The 16,377-nt window shown below is 38.9% G+C and overlaps 1 protein-coding gene across 1 annotated transcript in view; it reads right to left on the bottom strand.

Annotated features, from left to right (window-relative positions):
• Positions 1-480: 480 nt before the first annotated feature.
• Positions 481-16,377, bottom strand: part of LOC110132254 (U2 small nuclear ribonucleoprotein auxiliary factor 35 kDa subunit-related protein 2-like) — a 38,502-nt gene continuing 22,605 nt past the window's right edge. Inside the window, exons 7-10 of the mRNA XM_070464607.1 lie at positions 15,665-15,878; positions 12,857-12,912; positions 12,041-12,150; positions 481-954 (exon numbers count right to left, since the gene is read on the bottom strand). Of these exons, the coding sequence (XP_070320708.1) occupies positions 527-954; positions 12,041-12,150; positions 12,857-12,912; positions 15,665-15,878 (808 nt within the window). The 3' untranslated portion in view covers positions 481-526. The remainder of the gene's footprint in view (positions 955-12,040; positions 12,151-12,856; positions 12,913-15,664; positions 15,879-16,377) is intronic.

Genomic DNA, 16,377 nt, shown 5'->3' with positions numbered 1-16,377 from the left:
AAGCTATGGTTTTCCCAGTAGTCATGTACATCTGGACCATAAAGACGGCTGAGCAAAAAAAATTTTTTAATTAAAAACAAAAAGAAGGCTGGGCACCAAAGATTTGATGTTTTCAAAATGCTCTCCCTTGGAGAGCAAGGAGATGAAACCAATCAATCCTAAAGGAAATCTGTCCTGAATATTCATTGAAAAGACTAATACTGAAGCTGAAACTGCAATACTTTGGCCACCTGATGCAAAGAAATGACTCAATGGAAAAGACCTGGAAGGCAGGAGAAGGTGACGACAGAGAATGAGATGGTTGGATGGCATCACGGACTCAATGGACATGAGTTTGAATAAGCTCCAGGAGACAGTGAAGGACAGATAGGGAAGCCTGGAGTGCTACAATCCAGGGGGGTCACAGAGAGTCGGACATGAAGAGCAACTAAACAACATAATAAGGTATACAATCACTGAAGAACACAGTGACAAATTAAGTAAAAGTGATAAAGGAAGTTTATTTGGACCTGGGACTCTGAAAAGTTCAGTCTCTGCTCCCCGACCTCCTCCCAGCATGGCTCATGGACCTGGAGGAGTTCTGGCTGCCACTCCTGCTGTTGTGGTCCCTTCTTCTTCCACTGCTTCGGGAACTGTGCCTTCCCCAGCTTTTAGACCCGTGTTTGTGAGATTTCTCGCCCTCGTGACTGCTCCTCCTCTTCCTGTCAGCCTCCTCTCTCCTCCTGTAGGAGTGGGCCCGCACAGGGCTCCTCCTCCTCCTTTGCCAGTTATAGTAGTCGTCACGGTGGTCCAGCCTCATCCTCCTCCCTAAGCTCTTCCCAAAGGAGGAGCCAGTCCAAACTGGAGATAGGTAGATGTCTCCATCTGCTTCGCAAAACTCATTGTTTGGATTTCTGAACACATGAAGAAAGTTGCAGTGTTTCCCTCTAGGACACTGCTGTATTTCAAATAAACCTGCAATGGCACAATGAGGAAACACCATTTATTGATGGCACTTCATCGTTTTCACAAGGTACAGTGCTGGTGTACCAGTGTAATAAGACTGTTTTGTCCCACATATTTAAAATGGCTTGTGCAAACTGATTTCACAGTTCAGGATCACAGATTTCAAAAACATTCAAATGTTCTAACAAACTGGCAGTACAAAAGCTAAAGTTTCACAACCTAGTAAGAACATCCCATTTCCCCACTGGATTACACAACCAAACAAACTGTGACCACACTTTTCTAGGGTTTCACCATCCCACATACTGACAGTGAAGATCCCAATAGTGAAGAACACACTCCTTGGAGTCTAGGTGGCAGTGTGATTTGAGAGCAGAGTGGTAGTAAGATAATTACTAGTATTGTACTAGGTACAATAACATATTTTCCTTGTATTTTAAAATAAGATGATAAATATTAACATACTAGTTTCAAATTTACCAAGGTCTCTTAATATGAAACATTCTTGTCAAACTGAAATCTATTTTAATAATCCCAGTGGGGTTTTTGAACTTAGTAAAACAGCAGTAAATTCCTCAAATATATAAAATAGTTAAAAGTGAAACAGATACCATCCTCCTAGACACTATATACAAAAGCTAACTTAAGACAAACCCTAGACTTAAACTATAAAATTCTTTAAAAATAGATGAAGTAAATTTCATCAAGATTAAGAACTGTGTCTCAAAGTACACCAGCAAAAAAGTGTGCTATAAGATTTATTTGCACAGCATACACATGTAATACAGGGTCTCCATATTATCTAAAGAACACTTACAACTCAATAGTAAAACAACAAGTAATTCAGTAAAAAACAGAGAACTGACTTCTCATTCCTTCAGATTATTATAAATTTGACCAGTAAGTTCATAAAAAGATGTTCAACATAACTGGCCATTACAGAAATACACAATGAGATACTATGTCACACTTGACAGGATGGGTAAAATATACAGAAAATTAACTGTATTATGGGTATATTGAAAACCAGTTGTCATATACTGCTGGTGTAGTTACAAAATAATTCAGTTGCTTTAGAAAACTATTAGGCAGTTTTTCAAAATACTAAACCTAGAATTACCATGAAAGTGAAAGTGAAGTCGCTCTGTCATGTCCGACTCTCAGCAACACCATGGACTGCGGCCCACCAGGCTCCTCCGTCCATGGGATTTTCCAGGCAACAGTACTGGAGTGGATTGCCATTTCCTTCTCCGTAAGAATTACCATATGATCTTGCAATTATGCTATGAATCATGTGCACACGAGAAACATACATAAAAATCTGTGAGTGAACTTTCACAGTAGCATTATATATAATAGCCAAAAAGTGGAAACAATCTGAGAGTCGATCAACTAACAAATAAATAAACAAACTGTTATCAGTACTATTGATTCTGAACTGCAGTACAGGAGAAAACTTTGACAGTCCCTTGGAAAGGAAAGAGATCAAACCAGTTCATTTTAAACAAAATCAACCCTGAATATTCACTGGAAGGACTAATGTTGAAGGTGAAGCCCTAAGACTCTGGCCACCTGATGTGAAGAGCCAATGCACTGGAAAAGACCTGATGCTGGGAAAGACTGAAGGCAGAAGGAGAAGGGGATGACAGAGGATGAGATGGTTGGATGGCATCACCGACTCAACGGACATGAGTTTGAGCAAACTCTGGGAGATGGTGAAGGACAGGGAAGCCTGGCGTGCTGCAGTCCATGGGGTCACAAAGAGTCAAGACACAACTTAGCAACTGAACAAGAAGAACAAATCAACAGCATACCACAGAAAGCAGTATAATTCATATACAAAAAGACGAAGTTCTCACACATGCTATTGATACAATATGGATGTATCTTGCAAAGGTGCTAAGCCAAAGAAGTTAAGACACAAAAGGTCAATGTCATATGATTCCATTTATATGAAATGTCCAGAATATACAAATCTGTAGAGAAGATATGGGGAAGCAGAGAATGGCGAGTGGCTGTTAACAGATGTCAGATTCCTTTGAAAGTGAAGAAAATGTTCCAGAATTAGAGGTGATCATCACGAAGCTGTGAACACTATAAAAAAAAAAACAACACTAAACTGTGCACTTTAGGAGGAGCCAAGATGGCGGAGGAATAGGACGGAGAGACCACCTTTCTCTCCTACAAATTCACCGAAAGAACATTTGAATGCTGAGCAAATTACACAAAACAACTTCTGATGGCTAGCAGAGGACATCAGGCGCCCAGAAAAGCAGCTCATTGTCTTCGAAGGGAGGTAGGACAAAATATAATCGATAATAAGGGAGTCAAAAGAGCTACGGACGGAGACCCGTCCCGGGAAGGGAGTCTTAATAGAGGAAGTTTCCAATCACCAGGAAACCCTCTCACTGGCGGGACTGGGGGAAGTTTTCGGCATTCTAACTGGGAGGAAAAATTAAACAAGGCCCACAGATTACGTGCCTAAAAGCAACTCCCAGCAGAAAAGTACCCCAGACACCCGTACCCGCCAGCAACAAGCGGGGCGGAACGGAGAGGAGCGGGCGGCATTGCTTAGGGTGAGGACCGGCCCGAAGACCCTGAGAGCAATCGGAGGGAGCTTTTTTAAACTGTGGGATAGCAAGGGACAAAATTAACTGGCCCGAACACACTGCCGGTGGTTCGCAAAACAAAGGGACTGAGAATCTCCAGAGAAGAGCCGGCCCATCCCCGCTGGAGGTAGGAGGCAGGGGGGAGGGGAAAAGGGCAAACTTAGCCCCTGAGAAGCCACCCCCTCCCACACTGCAAACAGGCCTCCGGGTTCTAGCTAAAGACTTCCTGAGACCCGACTGGCGGCGCGCGCTGGGGCCGCGGAGGGAAAAAGCGCGCCGTACCCGGGGAGAGTGCGCCCAAGCCTCTGGCTGCCTGGGCCGCTCGCCGCGGAGGGAAAAGGCGCGCCGCACCTAGGGAGAATACGCCCAAGCCTCTGGCTGCCTGGGCCGCTCGCCGCGGAGGGAAAAGGCGCGCCGCACCCGGGAGAGTACGCCCAAGCCTCTGGCTGCCTGAACCGCTCAGGCCGGGGAAGGCACAAAACGCAGGAGCAACCGAATCTGCGCTTTTGTGGAGTACCCGAAAACTGGAACCGCACTCAACCCAGGGCCCGCTCCATATAGAGCAGCCGGGAGCCTGAGCAGTGTAGACGGCGAAACCACTGACACCCGTGAGCGGGGCAAACCCAGTGTGGCCGGAACACGGTGAGCGCTATCCACACAGAGCGGTATCTGTCTGCAGCGCCCCGCCCTCCCCGTAGCAGGACTGAACTGAACTAGCGAACCTAAATAAGAGATCACCTCCGCCCGCCTGTGTCAGGGTGGAAATTAGACACCAAAGAGACGGCAAACAGAAGCCAAATAAACAAAGGGAACCGCTTCAGAAAGGACCGGTGCAACAGATTAAAATCCCTGAAGGTAACACCGACTACACGGGAAGGGGCCTACAGATATCGAGAAGTGTAAGCTGGAAAGAGGAGCTATCTGAAATTGAACTGAACCTACCCTGACCGCAACAACCCCAGAGAAATTCCTAGATATATATGTACATATATTTTTTTTTAATTAAAAAAAATTTTTTTTCTTTCCTTTTTTTAAAATTTTTTATTTTTTCTCTTTTATTTTCTTTTATAATTCCCTATTACTCCCCCATTACTCCTCAACTTTCATTTTCATATATTTTTACGATTTTTTTAATTAGGGGAAAAAAAATTTTTTTTTTTTTTTTTTTTTATTTTTCTTGTACTCTCCTATTTCCTTTTAGAGTCCTCTAATACTCCTCTATTATTCCTTAACTTTCATTTTCATTTCACTATAACCTTGCCAAAAAAAAAAGAGAAACCCTATTTTTAAACCGAACTTCATATACAGTTCTAAATTTTTTTTTTGTTTTTGTTTTTAAATATTGTATTTCAAAGAGTCTAACCTCTACACTAGATTTTCAATCTTTGTTTTTCAGTAGTATGTGATATAAATTTTGGTCATTTAAGAATCCAATATTCAGTGCCCATTTCTATTCAGGAGTGTGGTGATACTCTCCCACTTTTGACTCTCTGTTTTCTACCTCAGAACACCTCTATTTCCTCCATTCCCCTTCTCTTCCCAATCCAACTCTGTGAATCTTTGTGGGTGTCTGGGCTACGGAGAACACTTTGGGAACAGATAACTGCGTAGATCTGTCTCTCTCCTCTTGAGTCCCCTTTTTCTCCTCCTGCTCACCTCTATCTCCTTCCTCCCTCTCCTATTCTTCATGTAACTCTGTGAACCTCTCTGGTTGTCTCTCACGGTGGAGAATCTTTTCACCATTAACCTAGAAGTTTTATTATCAGTGCTGTATAGTTGGAGAAGCCTTGAGACTGTTGAAATAATAACACTGAAATCCAGAGGCAGGAGACTTGAGCCCAAATCCTGAGAAAACCAGAAAACTCCTGACTACATGGAACATTAAGGAATAAGAGACCATCCAAAAGCTTCCATACCTACACCAAAACCAACCACCACCCAAGAGCCAATAAGCTCCAGTACAAGACATACCACGCAAATTCTTTAGCAACGCAGGAACATAGACCTGAGTGTCAACATACAGGCTGCCCAAAGTCACACCTAACACAGAGACCCATCAAAACTCATTACTGGACACTCCATTCCACTCCAGAGAGAAGAAATCCAATTCCACGCGCCAGAACGCTGACACAAGCTTCCCTAACCAGGAAACCTTGACAAACCAATCGTCCAACCCCACCCACTGGGTAAAACCTCCACAATAAAAAGGAACCTCAGACCACAAGAGTACAGAAAGCCCACTCCAGACACAGCAATCTAAACAAGATGAAAAGGTAGAGAAATACCCAACAGCTAAAGGAAAATGAAAAAAGCCCACCAAGTCAAACAAAAGAGGAAATAGGGAATCTACCTGAAAAATAATTTAGAATAATGATAATAAAAATGATCCAAAATCTTGAAAACAAAATGGAGTTACAAATAAATAGCCTGGAGACAAAGATTGAGAAGATGCAAGAAATGTTTAACAAGGACCTAGAAGAAATTTTAAAAAATCAATTAAAAATTAATAATGAAATAAATGAGATCAAAAACACTCTGGAGGGAACCATGAGTAGAATAACAGAGACAGAAGATAGGATAAGTGAGTTAGAAAATAAAATGGTGGAAATAAATGAAGCAGAGAGGAAAAAAGAAAGAATCAAAAAAAATGAGGACAACCTCAGGGACCTCTGGGACAATGTGAAACGCCCCAACATTCGAATCATAGGAGTCCCAGAAGAAGAAGACAAAAAGAAAGGCCATGAGAAGATACTCGAGGAGATAATAGCTGAAAACTTCCCTAAAATGGGGAAGGAAATAGCCACCGAAGTCCAAGAAACCCAGAGAGTCCCAAACAGGATAAACCCAAGGCGAAACACCCCAAGACACATATTAATCAAATTAACAAAGATCAAACACAAAGAACAAATATTAAAAGCAGCAAGGGAGAAACAACAAATAACACACAAAGGGATTCCCATAAGGATAACAGCTGATCTATCAATAGAAACCCTTCAAGCCAGAAGGGAATGGCAGGACATATTTAAAGTAATGAAAGAGAATAACCTACAACCTAGATTACTCTACCCATCAAGGATCTCATTCAGATATGAAGGAGAACTCAAAAGCTTTACAGACAAGCAAAAGCTGAGAGAATTCAGCACCACCAAACCAGCTCTTCAACAAATACTAAAGGATCTTCTCTAGACAGGAAACACAGAAAGGTGGTATAAATGTGAACCCCAAACAACAAAATAAATGGCAACAGGACCATACCTATCAATAATTACCTTAAATGTAAATGGGTTGAATGCCCCAACCAAAAGACAAAGGCTGGCTGAATGGATACAAAAGCAAGACCCCTATATATGCTGTCTACAAGAGACCCACCTCAAAGCAAGGGACACATACAGACTAAAAGTGAAGGGCTGGAAAAAAATGTTCCACGCAAACGGAAACCAAAAGAAAGCAGGAGTCGCAATACTCATATCAGATAAAATAGACTTTCAAATTAAGTCTGTGAAAAGAGACGAAGATGGACACTACATAATGATCAAAGGATCAATCCAAGAAGAAGATATAACAATTATAAATATATATGCACCCAACATAGGAGCACCGCAATATGTAAGGCAAACGCTAACGAGTATGAAAGAGGAAATTAATAGTAACACAATAATAGTGGGAGACTTTAATACCCCACTCACAACTATGGATAGATCAACTAAACAGAAAATGAACAAGGAAACACAAACTTTAACAGACACAATGGACCAGCTAGACCTAATTGACATCTATAGGACGTTTCACCCCAAAACAGTCAACTTCACCTTTTTCTCAAGTGCACACGGAACCTTCTCCAGAATAGATCACATCCTGGGCCATATATCTAGTCTTGGTAAATTCAAAAAGATTGAAATCATTCCAGTCATCTTTTCTGACCACAGTGCAGTAAGATTAGATCTCAATTACAGGAAAAAAATTATTAAACATTCAAACATATGGAGGCTAAACAACACGCTTCTGAATAACCAACAAATCATAGAAGAAATCAAAAAAGAAGTCAAAATATGCATAGAAATGAATGAAAATGAAAACACAACAACCCAAAACCTATGGGACACTGTAAAAGCAGTGCTAAGGGGAAGATTCAGAGCATTACAGGCCTACCTCAAGAAATAAGAAAAAAGTCAAATAAATAACCTAACTCTACACCTAAAGCAGCAAGAGGAGGAAGAAATGAAGAACCCCAGGGTTAGTAGAAGGAAAGAAATCTTAAAAATTAGGGCAGAATTAAATGCAAAAGAAACTAAAGAGACCATAGCAAAAATTAACAAAGCTAAAAGCTGTTTTTTTGAAAAAATAAACAAAATTGACAAACCATTAGCAAGACTCATCAAGAAACAAAGGGAGAAGAACCAAATTAACAAAATTAGAAATGAAAATGGAGAGATCACAACAGACAACACTGAAATACAAAAGATCATAAGAGACTACTACCAGCAGCTCTATGCCAATAAAATGGACAACTTGGAAGAAATGGACAAGTTCTTAGAGAAGTATAACTTTCCAAAACTGAACCAGGAAGAAATAGAAGATCTTAAGAAACCCATCACAAGCAAGGAAATCGAAACTGTAATCAGAAATCTTCCAGCAAACAAAAGCCCAGGACCAGATGGCTTCACAGCTGAATTCTACCAAAAATTTAGAGAAGAACTAACACCTATCTTACTCAAACTCTTCCAGAAAATTGCAGAAGAAGGTAAACTTCCAAACTCATTCTATGAGGCCACCATCACCCTAATTCCAAAACCAGACAAAGATGCCACAAAAAAAGAGAACTACAGGCCAATATCACTGATGAACATAGATGCAAAAATCCTTAACAAAATTCTAGCAAACAGAATCCAACAGCATATTAAAAAAATCATACACCATGACCAAGTGGGCTTTATCCCAGGAATGCAAGGATTCTTTAATATCCGCAAGTCAATCAATGTAAGACACCACATTAACAAATTGAAAGATAAAAACCATATGATTATCTCAATAGATGCAGAAAAACCCTTTGACAAAATTCAACATCCATTTATGATTAAAACTCTCCAGAAAGCAGGAATAGAAGGAACATACCTCAACATAATAAAAGCTATATATGACAAACCCACAGCAAGCATCACCCTCAATGGTGAAAAATTGAAAGCATTTCCCCTGAAATCAGGAACAAGACAAGGGTGCCCACTCTCACCACTACTATTCAACATAGTTTTGGAAGTTTTGGCCACAGCACTCAGGGCAGAAAAAGAAGTAAAAGGAATCCAGATAGGAAAAGGAGAAGTGAAACTCTCTCTGTTTGCAGATGACATGATCCTCTACATAGAAAACCCTAAAGACTCTATCAGAAAATTACTAGAGCTAATCAATGAATACAGTAAAGTTGCAGGATATAAAATTAACACACAGAAATCTCTTGCATTCCTATACACTAACAATGAGAAAACAAAAAGAGAAATTAAGGAGACAATACCATTCATCACTGCAACAAAAAGAATAAAACACTTAGGAGTATATCTACCTAACGAAACAAAAGACCTATACATAGAAAACTATAAAACACTGATGAAGGAAATCAAAGAGGACACAAACAGATTGAGAAATATACCGTGTTCATGGATTGGAAGAAGCAATATCGTCAAAATGGCTATACTACCCAAAGCAATCTATAGAGTCAATGCAATCCCTATCAAACTACCAACGGTATTTTTCACAGAACTAGAACAAATAATTTCACAGTTTGTATGGAAATACAAAAAACCTCGAATTGCCAAAGTAATCCTGAGAAAGAAGAATGGAACTGGAGGAATCAATCTGCCTGACTTCAGACTATACTACAAAGCCACAGTCATCAAGACAGTATGGTACTGGCACAAAGACAGAAATATAGATCAATGGAACAGAATAGAAAGCCCAGAGATAAATCCACGAACCTATGGTCACCTTATCTTCGACAAAGGAGGCAAGGATATACAATGGAAAAAAGATAACCTCTTTAACAAGTGGTGCTGGGAAAACTGGTCAACCACCTGTAAAAGAATGAAACTAGAACACTTTCTAACACCATACACAAAAATAAACTCAAAATGGATTAAAGATCTAAATGTAAGACCAGAAACTATAAAACTCCTAGAGGAGAACATAGGCAAAACACTCTCTGACATAAATCACAGCAGGATTCTCTATGACCCACATCCCAGAATATTGGAAATAAAAGCAAAAATAAACAAATGGGACCTAATGAAACTTAAAAGCTTTTGCACAACAAAGGAAACTATAAGCAAGGTGAAAAGACAGCCCTCAGATTGGGAGAAAATAATAGCAAACGAAGCAACAGAAAAAGGATTAATCTCAAAAATATACAAGGAACTCCTCCAGCTCAACTTCAGAAAAATAAATGACCCAATCACAAAATGGGCCAAAGAACTAAACAGACATTTCTCCAAGGAAGACATACAGATGGCTAACAAACACATGAAAAGATGCTCAACATCACTCATTATCAGAGAAATGCAAATCAAAACCACAATGAGGTACCATTATACGCCAGTCAGGATGGCTGCTATCCAAAAGTCTACAAGGAATAAATGCTGGAGAGGGTGTGGAGAAAAGGGAACCCTCTTACACTGTTGGTGGGAATGCAAATTCGTACAGCCACTATGGAAAACAGTGTGGAGATTTCTTCAAAAGCTGGAAATAGAACTGCCATATGACCCAGCAATCCCACTTCTGGGCATACACACCAAGGAAACCAGATCTGAAAGATACATGTGCACCCCAATGTTCATCGCAGCACTGTTTATAATAGCCAGGACATGGAAGCAACCCAGATGCCCATCAGCAGACGAATGGATGAGGAACTGTGGTACATATACACCATGGAATATTACTCAGCCATTAAAAAGAATTCATTTGAATCAGTTCTAATGAGATGGATGAAATTGTAGCCCATTATACAGAGTGAAGTAAGCCAGAAAGATAAAGACCATTACAGTACACTAACACATATATATGGACTTTAGAAAGATGGTAACGATAACCCTATATGCAAAACAGAAAAAGAGACTCAGATGTATAGATCAGACTTGTGGACTCTGGGAGAAAGCGAGGGTGGGTGTTTCAAGAGAACAGCATTGAAACATGTATATTATCTAGGGTGAAACAGATAACCAGCCCAGGTTGGGTGCATGAGACAAGTGCTTGGGCCTGGTGCACTGGGAAGACCCAGAGGCATCGGGTGGAGAGGGAGGTGGGAGGGGGGACTGGGATGGGGAATTCATGTAAATCCATGGCTAATTCATTTCAATGTATGACAAAAACTACTGTAATGATGTAATTAGCCTCCAACTAATAAAAATAAATGGGAAAAAAAAATTGTGCACTTTAAAAAGGTACATTTTGATAAGTTTTTTGCTTTCCTCTACACTGCTGTTATTAAAAAAAGCTGAATAATTCTTGTTTCAGGGGAAGTCAAATGGGGTATCTAGGAACTGAGAAAACTACTGAACTTTAGAGAGAAAACACTTTTTATCCTTGCATGTTATAACAGTCTTAAAACTTATGCTGAAAAAAAAAAAAACTTATGCTAAATTTGGTCTTTTAGTTTTCCTTCTAAAAGCTACCCCTACCCCCACTTTGATATGCTTTAAAACTAGCAGCATCAAAAAAACAAAACAAAACCTAGCAGCATCAATGAAGAGCAAGCTGACAAACTCGTATTGTGATTCAGAATTTTTAAGTTATTTTTTAAATAAGTGATTTTAAGAAGTGAATACAAAGCAAACAAAGAAGAGTAATGTAAAAGAGAAGTGTTCCCCAAAGATATTAGAGCATCCTTACATTTTGGCTAAGCCCATATAAGAGGAAGAAATTTAAAAATAAGAAGGCCAAAGAACTGCTAGATAGTCTCAGCAAAGTCCACATATCCATGAATTACTCTCAAGTGTCCATTAATTAGTCTGACTGGACCCTTAACAGACTCCACACAGCTATTATCAATCTCTAATTTACAAAACTGTGTTTCATGGAAGGCAGAAACTATGACAGGATGACATGACAGAAAATAAGAGAAGATTCATTAAGGATAAAAGACAGAAAAAAACCACTTAAGTGAGAAGAGCCTAAGAACAGAAAACACCTCTGAAACCGTAATAAGTAAAATGCGACTTAACGCTGTACACAAAATGCAAAATCAAAGATTAAGTAATCTGACTCTGCCACCAATGCACTGTGAACTCATTTTTCATGGTGTAACATGACCCACGTGGCCTATTACAGATCTAAAATGTCATGTCCTTTATATAATTCTCATGTGTGGAAAGATAAAAACTGTGAAAACTATGATTCAGTTTTTTAAAAACTCTCTTTAAAGCTTGTTTTTTTTCCTGCTAAGAATCTCCTTTTATATAACTGGAACAATCAAGGGGGAAAAAAAACATTATGTTGTATTTTACCACAAATTGCCATTTTCCATTGGGTCACTGGGCAGAATTCACACTGAAGTTGTCGTCCTGCATACCATCGTCCATTAAACAGAGAAAGGGCTGCCTGGCATTCTTGTTCCCTTTAAACCACAAATTAAGATGCACCTTAATGTTCTAATATATACATATAACTCTATCATCTATTAAAAATCCCTTTTGTTAATTTACTATAGGACTGCCTGAAGTTACTACTAACAGTCTTTACTAGAGCTTCTAAAACTCAACATTTACTAGGAATCCTTTTTACTATCCCTCCAAAATGTTCTGAAGCATGCAAACCAGATCTCAATCCAATAAGAGTTTACTATTAAAAATGCAAAGTGTTTTCATTGTTAGAAAATGTTCTTTTTCAGCTACAATTTATTTCTATTGCTCTACAGTGGTTCATGTAATCAGTTAGATATGTGATGGCTGAAGCAAATATCAAGACAAAACAATGATACATTAACTTTTTCTTAGCTGGTAAAATACACTTAAGATCTGTATTGGCTTCAGTTTCAATAAGATCTGTATTGGCTTCAGTTTCAATTTATACTTCTAAATTCTCCATTCAAGTTATCCTTGTTTCCAAGTTTTGTATTTTAATTACTAAATTGATAAATAATAGTATAGCCACTGAAAATTTTTAAAAATCATATAAATACACAAAGAATGTAATACATTTCCTGTATCAGCTATTGATATATACATTTTAAATGTGTATAAAAGATATAGTGGGATCCCAGAAGTCATAAACAAGACAGATGTGCCAGGAAATATGCATATATTTATGTTCAGAATACTTACGATTGATACTGAACATATACATTGCCCCTCAGATGAGGTTCCAGGTTGCAACTGACCTAAGAAGCAATGAAGTCTATTATAGAAAATAACTTAGGGAAAAAAGATTCAGCTATCAAATACACTTTGTCTAACAGCTAACAAATACACAAACACATTAGTATTACCCAATGTGCTTACCAACAAAAGATTCCCAAACTGAGATAATACTTTCAGTTTTATTAAAGCCTTCTTAATAATTAATCTTTTTTTTTTTTTTTGCTGCACCATCCAAACATGTGAAACTTCCCCAACCAGGGATCTAACTCCTGCAGCGGAAACTCAGAGTCTTAACCACCTGACCACTAGGATGTTCAGAAGGCATCTTCATCATACAGCAGCACTGCAGGCCTCCATTATTAGATCTCTGTAGATCAGATTCAGTATTCAATAAATACAAAATGTTTCCATATGCATGAGACTATAGGAAAGGTAAATCAGTTATAACATAAGCCATGAAATGCAAATTTTAACTTTGACTAACATTGTAAAATAAGTAGAATGTTAGTTTTACTTTGCTGAAATGTTGAAGCCATTTCTTTCTATTCTTTTCTCTCTTGCTCACATCTTGGAATTCCAGACACAGATGCATATATACATGTATTTATATAACAGTAGAAAAACTTTCAATCATAGTAAAGTTAGGATTTCTTCCCCAAAATAATTTTCAAACTTAACCAATTTGTTAGTTTATTAGAGCACACCCCTATCCAAAAGGAAGGAGGGGTGGTGACATCAGTAATGAATTACACTAGTACTAGTACTAGTACACTAGTATATATATATACTAGTACTCCTACAGTAAGAGTGAAAGGCCTTAAAACACTGAACAAGTAAACATAAAGGTAATTAAACCAGTTATACCAAAAATCTTTTTAAAATTTCCATAACAGATGTTTAAAAATCTTTCTTACTAAAAACTTACTAATTGCTTTCCATTTATGAATTACCAGTCTGATAAGTATAAGCTTGGCAAATAACATATACATGTCTCAAGAGATTTGGCTTGCTTCTAGACAAGTGCAGTAAAATATCACAATAAAATGTGTTACCCAAATTTTTTGGTTTCTGAAAGCATATAATAAAATAATGTTTAAACTATACTGAAATTTAATAAGGGTGGGTGCAAAAGCATTATAACTAAAAAAACGAAAAACAAATGTATATGCCTTAAAATATTTCATTGCTAAAAAAAATGGTAACTATCATCTGCACCTTCAGCAAGTCAAAATCTTTTTGGATTAATAACATCAAAGGGCACTGATCAGGGAAATCATAAGAAATACAATAAATGAAAAAGCTAGAAATTCTGCAAACTACAAAAATGCAGCTGCAAAATTATGCCAATAGATCTGCTCAATATGGAACTGCAATTTACCTTCAATTTCTACAAAAACCTCAGTTCTACCTATGAATTGCAGTTGAAGTATGTGAGTAAAGTAGTCAGGGCTTCTGTGGTGACTCAGCAGTAAAGCAACTGCCGGTAATACAAAAGATGTGGGTTCCAAAGGTCTGTGTAGTCAAAGCTAGGTTTTTTCCAGTATTCATGTATGGATGTAAGGGTTAGACCCTAAAGAAGGTGAACACTAAAAAAAGTGATGCTTTTGAATTGTGGTGTTGGAGAAGACTTTTGCAAGTTCCTTGGACTGCAAGGAGATCCAACCAGTTCGCCCGAAATCAACTCTGAGTAATCACTGAAACTCTAATATTCGGGCCACCTGATGAGAAGAGATGACTCATTTAAAAAGACCCTGATGCTGAGAATGACTGAAAGCAGGAGAAAGGGATGACAGAGAATGAGATGGTTGAATGGCATCACCAATTCAAAAGACATGAGTTTGAGCAAGCTTCAGGAGATGGTGATGGACAGGGAAGCCTAGAATGCTGTAGTCCATGGTGGACTCCTTGTAGTCCAAAGAGTCAGCTACGACTGAGTGACTGAACAACAAAAGACAAGTGAAGGTCTGGACCTTCCTGGTGGCTTAGTGGGTAAGTATCTACTTGCCAGTGCATGGCACTGATCCAGGAAGTTCCCTATCCCTGATCCAGGAAGATCCCACATGCCTCAGGGCAACTAAACCTGTGTGGCACAACTACTGAGATAACAAGCTGCAACTATGGAGCCCATGGTCAAAAGGAGAAGCCACTGCAATGAGAAGCCCACATAATGCAACTGGAGAGTAGTCCCTGCTCACCACCATTAGAAAAAAGCCTGCACACAGTAACGAAAACCAGCACAGCTTTTCCTGTCCCTGAAAAAGTCATCTTATGGTCTTTGGTAGTTCAAAAAAAAAAATACTATAATGTATACTTTGGGCAGAAATTGCAAGCTGGAACCATCACTATAATACAACAACTAGAAAGCTGTGTTCCAAGTATGGAGGTGCATTCCCCATTATATGTAGTCCATAAGCAAACTCTTAAGACCGCTATCTGCAGAAGACCTTATGCAGAGAACTCAAAGGCTGTAAAAGAGTTGGTCCATAAAGGTACTGAATGGATGAAAAGATCTCTTTTCATGAAAACCTTAGAACCTAGCACCAAGCCAGTACTTATTTACAGTTGTATGTAGTGCCTCTACTTTATTAGCAACAAAGCTCGATGGAGAGGGAGAGACAAGGACTTAACATTTCCTTGCAACATGAGGCAGGACCTGTAGCATGGCACACATCCCACCTATGTAAACAGCCTGTGCTCTCGCTTTCCCATCCCAGATGGCACTTCAGAGGGAGGCAGACCAGTTCGTTCTCTAGACACATTGCTCGTGCCCACCTTAAACTGGATCACTTTCCCCATGTTCTTGAACTCAGGGAGCACGTCATCATAAAAGTCCAGGAACTGCTGGTAGATTTCTTCTTCACTGTACTCTAGGCTTGCATCAGGGTCATAGTCATCCCTTCGACACTGCTCCATCCCGAACGTTGTAAACATGCTTTTAATAAGCAGTGTGGGACTTGATGTTGGGAAATTATGTTTACGTGAACACCTGCACATGAAGGAAAAAGTTCAGTAGTCCAGTGTGAGAAATTACACAGAAAAACTTGATTCAAAATATGAGTTAAAGGCTCAAGCAACTTAGTTGTTTCAAGTGAACTGTAAGATGACAAACGTCACTCAAACTTTACATTTCAACACAACAAAAAGTATTAAAGTGAATCTCATTGAAATATAAAGGTGGGAATTATTTCCAAGTTTAAATGCCATTAACTTGCTTTTTACTGAAGTTCAGGAAGCCTGTTATATAAAACCATACAGAAAAAGATGGTCCTCTCACATGACAAGTCACTGTGACAGTGTGACACAAATGTGCCATATGAGATGCTCAGGAGAAAGGTCAGAATGGCTTTATACAATCTTTGATTAAACCAATGCTTACATAATAGTGTAAATTAAGAGTTTCCAGGAAATATCCTAATGGTCCAGTGATTAGGATTCTGAGTGGAGCAATTTTGATCCCTGGCTGGGGACCTAAGACCCTGCATGCT

This window comes from Odocoileus virginianus, unplaced genomic scaffold, assembly GCF_023699985.2.
Source record: "Odocoileus virginianus isolate 20LAN1187 ecotype Illinois unplaced genomic scaffold, Ovbor_1.2 Unplaced_Contig_32, whole genome shotgun sequence".
Taxonomy (NCBI): Eukaryota; Metazoa; Chordata; class Mammalia; order Artiodactyla; family Cervidae; genus Odocoileus; species Odocoileus virginianus.
The sequence above is the reverse complement of the archived record's forward strand: the minus strand, read 5'-3'. Positions and strand labels throughout refer to the sequence as shown.